This window comes from Brassica napus, chromosome A3, assembly GCF_020379485.1.
Source record: "Brassica napus cultivar Da-Ae chromosome A3, Da-Ae, whole genome shotgun sequence".
NCBI classification, from domain to species: Eukaryota; Viridiplantae; Streptophyta; class Magnoliopsida; order Brassicales; family Brassicaceae; genus Brassica; species Brassica napus.
In genome coordinates, this window is record NC_063436.1 from 3820557 (window position 1) to 3831488 (window position 10932).

The following is a 10932-nucleotide window of genomic DNA, read 5'->3' on the forward strand; positions in this document are numbered from 1 at the left end:
TAAACCAATACAAAATAATATTCAACTAAAGAAACATTACTGATTGAAAAGAAATCGAAAGATGAGAGCGCTGTGTAAGTTATTCATATAAATCTAGCAGTGGGCTGGTCTTTTAACGTGAAACGTGATGATGATGATGATGATGATGATGACAACGGTGATGACGGTGATGATGATGGTGATAAGGACGAGAGGCCTGGACAGGATGAAGGCGTTGAAAATTCAGGAACGTGCCATAATTGGCGGCAGAGGAGCGTTTTGAAACATCTTGTGTGAGGACCACCGTTTCAGCCTTTTCCACGTCAACTAGATTCTTACGCTCCTCGTTGTCATGGGTGCAAAAAATGGCGGTGACGATGCAACAAGCCATAAGGCATAAGCAAACTAACACAACCGTGGTTATGTAAGCAAAAATGTCTTCCATTCTCTAGTCTTTTTTTTTTCTCTTTTCTTTTTGCTTCCGAGTCAGAGTTTTATAGCAAAGACAAAAAAGAAGGTGTATGAATTTTTGAGAGATTGATCGATTATAGGGTTGATAAACAATAGTGGTATGATATCAATTTCTCTCAGTACATTGGATTTTTTTCAAAAAAAAAGGAATATAACCATATTTGGAAAGTAATTAAGACAATATAATGATTGTACATATTATGGGACAAAAAATCTTAGAAATATAGTAAACAAATCCACAAAACTTTACTACGAGTAAATTTGCGAAAATAATATCTAGAAGAAAAAAATCTCAAGTAAATAGCAAAATTAACAATCGAATGGAGATAATAAATGATTAAATTTTTTCCTAATATATAATTTAATTTTGGGCTCAGCCCAGCCCATTGTTGACCCAATAAGTATAAGGATCGTCCGAGATTCGGACAAGAGTGTGTGTAGCTTTGGTCCGACTCCTTCAATTGTTCGTGTTCTCCTCCGTCATTACTTTCGGTGAATCGCCACTCTCTCTTCCTCTTCCTCTTCGTCTTCCTCGTCTTTGGGTTTCAATGGCCGATCTCGAAGCTCCTCAGAGTAAGACGAGAGACCTCGACAAGCTTCTTCTCAGAGCAGGGAATCTCGTCGGGCCGGACTTCTATCCCGGAGCCGAAGTAAACGCCTTTGATTACATCATTCGATTGCTTCTCTTCGAGGGCTTCTTAAATTTCGCATCTTTAATAGTTTTATGAGTTTCGATTTTTGCTTATACAGCTGAGGGATGACATAAGAGACTATGTCAGAATCTTAGTGGTTGGTGCTGGTGGATTAGGTTGCGAGCTCCTCAAGGACTTGGCTCTTTCAGGGTTTCGTAATCTTGATGTGATTGACATGGATCGCATCGAGGTCACCAATCTCAATCGCCAGTTCCTCTTCAGGCAAATTCTATTGTCTTTCTCTCATTTGGAACATATGAATCTCTTATGTCATGGTTGGATTGATTTGGTTTTGTGTCTTGTTTTTAGGCTTGAAGACGTTGGAAAGCCTAAGGCGGAGGTAGCAGCAAAGCGTGTGATGGAGAGAGTGAGTGGAGTGGAGATTGTGCCGCATTTTTCACGTATAGAAGACAAAGAGCTTGACTTTTATAACGATTTTAATATCATTGCTCTTGGTCTTGATTCCATTGAAGCTAGGAGATACATCAATGGTGTAGCTTGTGGCTTTCTTGGTATGAAAGTTCTTAAATATTGTTTACCAAAGTTCTCTAGCTTTGTCTCTCTATCTGATCATTGTGTTTGTGAAAAAGTAGAGTACGATGAAGATGATACCCCGAGAAGAGAAACAATCAAGCCGATGGTAGATGGAGGAACAGAAGGTTTCAAGGGTCATGCTAGAGTTATCGTCCCTGGAGTTACGCCCTGTTTCGAGTGCACGATTTGGCTTTTCCCACCTCAAGTGAAGTTTCCTTTGTGCACTCTTGCGGAAACACCTAGGAATGCAGCTCACTGCATTGAATACGCTCATCTCATTAAGTGGCATGAGGTATGTGAATGAACTCTTTGTGTAAATCTCTTTGAAAGAGACTCTTTATAATATAGTCTACTCTTCCTGAAGGTTCATGGTGGAAAGTCCTTTGATCCTGATGAGCCAGAACATATGAAGTGGGTCTATGATGAGGTAAGTCTATCTTTTGCTTTCTTATGCTATGAGTTTTAATTTTTGGTTTAACTCCATATTCTGTATTTATCTTTGCAGGCTATCAAGAGAGCCGAGCTTTTTGGAATTCCAGGTGTCACATACTCTCTCACACAAGTATGTAACTACTCTCACCTTCTTTTTGTCTTTTCACTTTCTAGAATATTGTAACTTTCTATTTAGTAAGTAACTATGAGAGAGAACCTTGTTTGTGCATATAGGGTGTGGTGAAAAACATTATTCCGGCGATTGCATCCACCAACGCTATTATATCAGCAGCTTGTGCCTTAGAGACCTTGAAGATTGTGTCTGGATGCAGCAAAACACTTGCAAACTATCTTACGTATGGTTTACTTGTTTCTTTCTTCCTTGCTTGCTTGTGTTTGGACTATAGTTTTTCTAGTAAAATTCAAGAATTTGCAAATAATTCATTGCCCCTAAAGCAATTTTGGTTGCTTTTCATTTTTGCAAGGTATAACGGTGGAGAGGGTCTCCACACGAAAGTGACTGAGTTCGTGAGAGACCAAGACTGTCTTGTATGTGGTCCAGGCATTCTGATTGAGCTGGACACATCAATTACTTTGCAAAAGGTCCTTCCTCTTGCCATGATGCTAACTTATCCTCTTCTCTAGTTTCATCTCCCTTAATGCATTATGTACACTCTCTGTTTGTCCATTTAGAGTCCTGCATCTCAGTTCTCTGCCATTTTGTTCATGTTATTGTTTTTTTCTAGTTCATTGACATGCTTGAAGAACATCCGAAGCTACTATTGTCGAAAGCAAGTGTCAAACACGGCAAAGATAGCCTGTACATGCAGGCGCCTCCGGTTCTAGAAGAAATGCACAGACCAAACCTAAGCAAGCCGCTCTATGACCTCATGGGAAGAGTCCAGAAGGACACTGTCCATGTGTTTGGCACAGGACTCAAGAACGAAGAGAAACATTCAAGCTTAACGAAGCTAAGGGTTGTTTTCAAAGGAGCTGATGGTGTTACAGACATGGATACAGCTATTGGAGCATGAATTGTGAGAGAGAAACAATCCTTTGATCGCAGCTAGATCCATTAAAAGATAATTGGACAGCTTTGACTTGTCCCGTTCTTATTATTGGTTCTGTCGTTAATAGCTGTGACAGCAAATTCTTAATGCGTGACGGAAATAAAAATGTTTCACTCCAACTAGATGATGTGAATTTGTGACAAGAAAACATTGAGCCTGAAACAAGTGATCTTGTGTTTGAGATTGGTTTAACACCTATAAAAGGATAAAACAAGTGATATGAACTACGATAGGAAGAGATAACTTTGTACATATACCATATGGACCATCAAGTTTTGCTTGGGAGATAGTTTATGTGAACTATCATCAAGTAGGATCGATGTGTGACCCTACTTCACTCAAACACTATCCTTAAACCAATCAATCATATCAATGAGTTAGATTCTCTCTCTCTATCTCCAATATCCAAATTGTGTACTGTCCATTTCCTCAACTGTCCGCCACAAACTGTCTTCAGATGTTGCTGTTTAGGATCTTATAGCCATAAGAAAGATTTCCTTAGGTCTCTATCAAAGATATAGTTGTTTGTGACCAATATCATAATAGTACAGATGGATAATGAAAAGAAAGGGTATCTAAACATTTATTGGTAAAGCTATAAATCTTTTGGTGAAATATGAGATATATGTAAATGTAATAGAAACAGAGTGGATATGAGTTGTTTCTCAACTTTGATTTCTATCTTTCAAATGTAACAACTGGATAACATCAATGCACAACCTCCTGTCATTCATGTTGTGTATTGTGGGGACTTAGCCAGATACATTGTTCAAAATCTCCATCTTTTTTTTCCTTCTCTGGCCTCACTCTCCCACCCACATGCTCTCCTCTCTCTTCCTCTCTCTAAGGGCCAAATTTTCCTAGCCTATATAATTTGACTCTTTCAACATTCTCTCAAACTCAACCTTCAAGCAAAGAAAAACACAAGACTTGTTATTACAGAACAACAAAGTAAGATATTCGGCTATGGAGTTAGAGCTTGATGATGATGTATTCTTTGCAGACATAAGTAAACAGATCTCTCTTCTCATCATGGATGATGATGAACAGCTAAAACATGTTTCCCTCTCTTCCTCCTCCCCCTCTCTCTCATTCCAGGTTTGTTCTTCTGTCCACACGCTTAATCTCTATCTCTCTAAACATACCTGTATCTAACTTTGTATTTCTTGAAAATTTGTGGAAACAGGGTATCTTTAGAGTAGGCTACCAAACGGCTCCGTATATGTATCATCAGGAGCAGAGCAAAGGGACTGGTGTGTTCATCCCTAAATGTTCTCAGTCCAGAAGAAGACCTCGTCATCCCAAACAAGGTAGGTTTAGTTCCTTCAACGCCAAGCAACATCACTCTTTTCATCAAAACAGACAACATTATCAGCAGAATCATGACTACTTAAAGAGAAGTAACCTCACTACTCACACCAACAATAACAACAAGAGCAGCATGATCACTGGTAATGTTCATGCTTCTATCCCAAGAAGAACCTACAGAGATGCAGCATTTATCTACACTTGATTAAATTTTAACAAATATTCTGCAAGATTCATGGTTTTTGTGTGATTAATTCATATAATTATATATAAGTTTTATAGATTCATGATATTTATTTGTCTGTAAATCAGCAAAGAATAAGGATTCTTCTATAAGGAAGGTCTTGGAGATTTGTTCCAAGTTTTGTTCTTGATTTAATGTAACTCTCTCTCTTGGTCACTGGCTTTTCCATTTGTAAAGTATTTTTTAAGGATTAAATTAAAATCAGTTTGTGAAATCTTGTTGGTTGATTACAACAAGATTGACAAAGGAATGTGTAAAGACAATCCCCATGTGGAATTAGCATATGTTCTATGTCATGACAGACTAGTTTGCCACACTGTCTGATTTTTTTTTTTTAAGTCCGATTTAATCTAAACTATGAGGTCCAAAAGACCGTCACAAGCTCACACACCTTCTGTCCAACCACTCACCCTCACATGCCATTATTAATTCTCATTCTTTTGGTATTTCTATTTAGAGCAAAACAATATGATGATAAACTCCCATTGAGCAAAACAATACCATTGAGTTTCTTAGAATATAATAATAATATCAATATAACTTAATAAAGGTGAGTATGTAGACTTTGTTGATTCCGCTGGTGATGCAATTGCTTCATCGGTACATCTAGGGGTGGGCGTTCGGGTACCCGTTCGGGTTCGGGTCGGGTATTTCGGATTTTCGGGTATTTCGGTATAGAGGTATAGAACCCGTTCGGGTATTTCTGTACTTCGGGTCGGGTTCGGGTATTTTAAGTTCGGTTTCGGTTATTTCGGATCGGATTCGGATATTTAGATTTTGAAGAAAAAAAAATAAAAATTTTCATTTCTCAAATTTCTTGTATTTAAATATATAACTTTTCACTTAACTATTTTTTATTTTTAATAGATTGCATGGTTAATATATTTGGACATAACATTTTCAAACTAAAAAGACATTAATTTGGTCATTGTTTTTAAATTTTGGATGTAACTTTTTGTTAATTGCTGAAATAAAAAGTTTGACATGCATTTTAAGCGAATAGCAAATCATCTTCTACGTAATTGTATGTATATCATATGAATTTAAAGTATGTGTAGTATCAATATAAATATTTTATATAAAATGAAAGATGTAAACTATAAATATAAGGTTAATTATCATATGTTCGGTTATTTTCGGATATCCATTCGGGTTCGGATAATACCCGTTCGGGTTCGGATATCCAATCTCTCCTAATTCAATACCCGTTCGGATATTTTGCTACTTCGGTTCGGATTTCGGTTCGGGTTTTTCGGATCGGGTTCGGGTGCCACTTCGGATTTCGGGTAAAATGCCCACTCCTAGGTACATCTATCAAACTATAGGCTCCCCCCAAAGGTCGAGACTGTTTTACCTTGCTCTCTCCAGCTACACTGGTTATTGATTACGATTTTTAAAAATTATTGCAAGTTGGAAGAGCTTAAAAGTTATTACGATTTTCACAAATACCCAGGGAAAATAGCTCTTCCAACTTGTAGGCAACTTAGTTATAATCCACCGACGTGAATTCTCAGAGTTTGCTTGTTTGACAAGGTAATCTATTTGTACTTTCATGTTCTTATATCGTCCTCTTTCATCTCGGTATATGCTTTTACTCAGCATACAAAATGACAAAGGGCTAAATCCTCAAAATTACAATTATAATGGTGTTGATGAAAGTGAATGATGATGACGATAGACAGAGAAAGAAGAAGATTAAATAGTAATTAGGTTTTAATTTGATTAATTTTCAGAAAGTGGCATAATGCCTTACATATAGTCACGATACGATAGTTTCGTTGGTCTAACAGATGACCTGAATTGTAAATAAGATAATTAAACCGAAGTTGACTAAACCAGATCTGTAACCGAAGTTCCAGTTTCACACCAAAGTATAATATAACCTATAACTAGACCTGATCCGCGCGCCAGCGCGGGTCTGAATTTTTGCTTTTTAGTTATTTATTTAACTAAATGATGCATTTGTAATATTTGATGTATTATGGCTCCGACTGGTGACATGTAGTATTAGAGTTGAATTACAATATGATTTATAGTTCGATGTAACTTGCAGTAAAAAGTATGTGGTAAAAACGGTAAGTTTATGTGGTAAGTTTTACAGTAAAAATAAAAGTTATCATTTTATTAAAACTTGTGACTGGTAACATTTTTGATGTATAAGTTGCAGTAAGAGTTCTGAATAAAAAAAATTGAATATAAAAACAGAGAAATAAACATTTTTTTATTAAGCTATATTTTAAATAAATAAAAATAATTTTTTTAAAATAAGTATAAAAGTTTAAAAAATAATTTTCAGTATATATAATTTTCTAAGTATTATAATAACTACTAATAATATTTATTTTAATATCAATAATAAGTTAAATTAAATGAAATAACTTAGGTCAATATATATAGAATTTTGTGACTGGTATTTTTTTGTGAATTATCAAATAGAATTTATGCTTAATGTTTTGTATAATTGACTAAACGTGAATAATTCAAAAACTTAGGAACAAGAAAGATTATAAAATCTTTGACTAGCCTAAATTTAGGTAGAGTACACTCTGTTCACGATTTTCTTTTGTGGTAGTTCACGATTTTTTTTTTAAAAAAAATAGAAAAATTAATTAAATTTGTAACTCAACTCCTAAAACATTGGATTTTGGTTGATGTAGGTTTATGTTTTGAGTTAGCAATTTTATGAAAGGTTTAAGTCAAAGTTGTAACTCAACCACAACACATCTTAAATCAAACTTAAAATCAAAAAAATAAATTTAATGCATGATTGGTAACATTTTTGAGTTACAAGCTTAACTCAAACTTAATCAATCCTACCACATGTCACCAATCAAACCCTATATTCACCAACTAAATATTTTGTTAGCATCTTAAATCATCTATTTATGACGAATATTCGATATCATATAAAAAATTGAACAAATAGACGTAATTAGAGAATTGTAGACGATATATAAAAACAATGGTTATTAATGTAAAATATGAAAAAATATTATATTATGACTTAGTATAGCATAAAAGATTATAAATTAGTTATACATGTTTAAAGGAAATACAATGATTTTTAAACTTCTATGAAAAATTTAACATATAAAAAGGGCGATGAATTAGCCATCAAATTGTAAATAATTTCATAATTTTATTAATAGTAAATTATTTATAGTCTTTGTTTTTCGTCAAGATAATTATTAAATTTGATTAAGAAAAACTCATTAATTTAACTGGAAAAGACGAGCATTAAAATAGATAGGTTCATTTAATGATATTAAGTTTAAATTTGATTAAGGAAATTTTATTAATTTAACTGGAAAATACAATATTAAAATAAGTAGTTTAATTTAATTCTCAGTGGCATGGAAGTGTAAATAAGTTAGAAAACTTAGGAGTATTTTTTAATGAGTACTTCTCTTTTAATAATATAGATGATCTTAGCATAGATAGATAGATCCTTCCAATATTCACAAGTCAGACACTTAAAAATCTTAACTATATTAGAAAGTGTATATTTTCATCAAATTCATTAATACTATATTAATAGCGTCATCTTTTCATCAACTTGATCATAGTAGACAAGTATCAAGTAAATGATGAACCTGACCCATGCCATCAGAAGTTGAACTTGTACTTATTTTGTCTGAATCTTGGTCCTCAAGTACCCTCACCATCAGCTTGCCTCTGTCTTCCACTAGACCAACAAGGGCGTCAATCGCGTCCGAGACCAACTCATATATCTCTTCGACATCTGCATGTCCTAAATCAGGGAAGACACAGATAATCAGGTTAAGCTCATCAGCCATAAGGTTCAAGACCCTATTCCCCTAGCGATAATCCCAGAGTGACCCATCATGGGATCGTTCAGGTAAACCTCTTATGGATTCTGCTGAGCCTCTACCAAATCAGGATGGTTTGCCATTCAGTTCAGAAACGTCTGATGTACGTTTTGTGATTCATGAACCAGTTTTCCCATGTGATCATGCATGGGCCAATAATGAACCTGGTTGTGAGACCTGCTTGAAAAAGATCAGAGATGTCGTTGAGCCTTTGTCTGACTGTGAAAGTTCCATGATCTCTCAGCCAAGATTTATTTTAAGACTGCTTAGGGTTCTAATACAGCTTATGTACCTACTGAATTTAAATTTTACTATCATAAACATTTACATAAAAAGGTTAGTTATGGAAAATTTGAAATTTATTTTAGATATATTGTAAGTTTGATAATTAATTGCTTAATAAAATTTGGGAATATGATCTGACCCATGATAATTTTTTTCAATCAATCAATTGTATAGATTTAAATTAACAAGATGTTTATTTTAGAATTACTTATAAGTTTTTGCTAAATGTTTTCAAATTATTTGCCAGTTATTTTCTAAATATTTTTTTTAACTTGTTTACCACTTATTTATGTTTTTTGCTAAATCTTTGTAAGTAACTTCGTAAATGTGTTTTCACTCTTTACTTTAAATTAATAAAAACTAATATAATTGAACTATGTTTTTATATAATTATATATAAGAATATATGTCTTTGGTAATAGTCTATACCTGATTGATATGAGATCAGATCGTTCGCGAACACCGCCTCTGGATTCTAAGCATGCACCAGATCAGGGTGGTATGCCATCCAATTCTTTGGTAAATGAAATCTCCCAAATGATCATGGTCGGACCAGTAAAGGGTCTTGTTGGTAAAACCTGCATGTTCATAACTAATATGAGATTTTTAATGCATTTTTATTTTTCTATAGAAAGTTTTCAAAATATAAAGAAACATTTGGGTGTTTAGACTAACAAATTTGATAATGTATTATTTTCACTTCAGTTATTTTGTTTTTACTGTAGTGTTATTTTATGTTATGAAATTTTCATCCACAATGGATTTAAACAAGAAATATCTTCTTCAGTTATTAGATTTTTTATTTTATTAATTGTTAACTAATTAAGGTTTTTAAATTTTTTATTGAAACTAAAATATTCAACCAAAATAATTTTTTATTAACTAACTGTACAAAATTTAAACCATATTACAATTTCAAAAATAAATGTCGTTACCAAGTTAAATATTTTGCAAAACAATAACAACACACCTAAATAATTCATTAATTAGAATTTTAATTAAAATAACAAATAATACACAAAAAAATAAAAATTAAAACTAACAACAATAACAATATTATCCAGATGATTATGCTTTAGTTTTTTGAAAATATTCATGTCCGCGCTCTTTGCGCGGATAAATCACCTAGTGGTTAAATAATAAATCTGTCTTTACTCCCGAGGAATGGTTCACTTGAGTATAATTAACTTGTTTTACTTGAAAACCAGGCCGTAAAAGAAACCCAATTAGTTAAGGTAATAGAGGTCCATGAGTCCACATCAAGGAAGCAGAACATATTCGAACAAGAGTTGTTTGTGGATGTTTGTTAACAGTGAAATGGTCAAATGGATCTTGGACTTTTGTATGTTCCCTGGTGACTGAGCTGAGAAAACGAGTGATGAATATGCAGGAAGCAATGTTTATATCACTTCAGAGTACTTCAAGAACCCATTAACAGGGCAATGAGTTGACTTGACGCTTGATAAAAGAGAAACTAAAGAGGCTATTCTTTTCATAGTTTGAGGTTTGTATGAAGTAACAGATTAAGTTATCTTCTCATCATATTTCGTGTATACAATTTAACAAATCAAACTACCTATCACATTAGTATGGTAACCAAACCGGAAAAAAAAACAAAGAGCTTTGGGTAGATGGCAAAGGAGCTGGGGATGAAATAGACTAGAGACTATACCACCTTACAATAAGTTTCAGCTAAGTCAAACTGTACAGGGCAATGAAAATGTGGATAACATCAAAGACTCTTAACCTCTCAACAAAATTTACATAGAAACGTCAGCTCTAGTTAATATCAAAATCCATATAATGATAAGACCATCTTTATTTCTCTTCGACAGATTCATTCACAAGATGAAAGACTTAAAGTCACCTAGATTTTATTTTGTAGTCTAGTCTTCTTGGTAACCATATTTAACATTCCTGAACTTCTATCTTTAATTCAAGGCGAATCCTCCCAATAAGGTAAGTTATCTAATTAATGCTTTAATGTTATAAAAACGCTTCAAACATAATTAGACCCGGATTTTTTTTTCTTTTCAATTTGAATATTGGAGCAATCTTAGCCGTCGGATCAAGACAGATATAACCGT

General features: G+C 33.7%; 2 protein-coding genes across 2 annotated transcripts; both read left to right on the forward strand.

The window, feature by feature from the left end:
• Positions 1-865: 865 nt before the first annotated feature.
• Positions 866-3298, forward strand: LOC106434242 (NEDD8-activating enzyme E1 catalytic subunit-like). The gene is made up of 9 exons (XM_013875087.3): positions 866-1100; positions 1201-1364; positions 1452-1654; positions 1736-1968; positions 2041-2103; positions 2182-2238; positions 2343-2464; positions 2594-2711; positions 2855-3298. The coding sequence occupies exons 1-9, from the start codon at positions 999-1001 to the stop codon at positions 3140-3142; spliced, it is 1350 nt and encodes a 449-aa protein (XP_013730541.1). The 5' UTR covers positions 866-998; the 3' UTR covers positions 3143-3298.
• A 454-nt stretch (positions 3299-3752) lies between these two features.
• Positions 3753-4944, forward strand: BNAA03G07520D. The gene is made up of 2 exons (XM_013884778.3): positions 3753-4276; positions 4365-4944. Exons 1-2 carry the CDS (start codon positions 4145-4147, stop codon positions 4689-4691), a joined length of 459 nt encoding a protein of 152 aa, XP_013740232.1. The 5' UTR covers positions 3753-4144; the 3' UTR covers positions 4692-4944.
• Positions 4945-10932: the final 5988 nt, after the last annotated feature.

Coding starts and splice junctions, on each gene's coding strand:
- LOC106434242 (XM_013875087.3), top strand. CDS start 999: ATGGCCGATCTCGAAGCTCCTCAGAGTAAGACGAGAGACCTCGACAAG. Junction 1,969..2,040: donor ATCTCATTAAGTGGCATGAG/GTATGTGAATGA, acceptor CTCTTCCTGAAG/GTTCATGGTGGAAAGTCCTT. Junction 2,104..2,181: donor TGAAGTGGGTCTATGATGAG/GTAAGTCTATCT, acceptor TTATCTTTGCAG/GCTATCAAGAGAGCCGAGCT.
- BNAA03G07520D (XM_013884778.3), top strand. CDS start 4,145: ATGGAGTTAGAGCTTGATGATGATGTATTCTTTGCAGACATAAGTAAA. Junction 4,277..4,364: donor CCCCCTCTCTCTCATTCCAG/GTTTGTTCTTCT, acceptor TTGTGGAAACAG/GGTATCTTTAGAGTAGGCTA.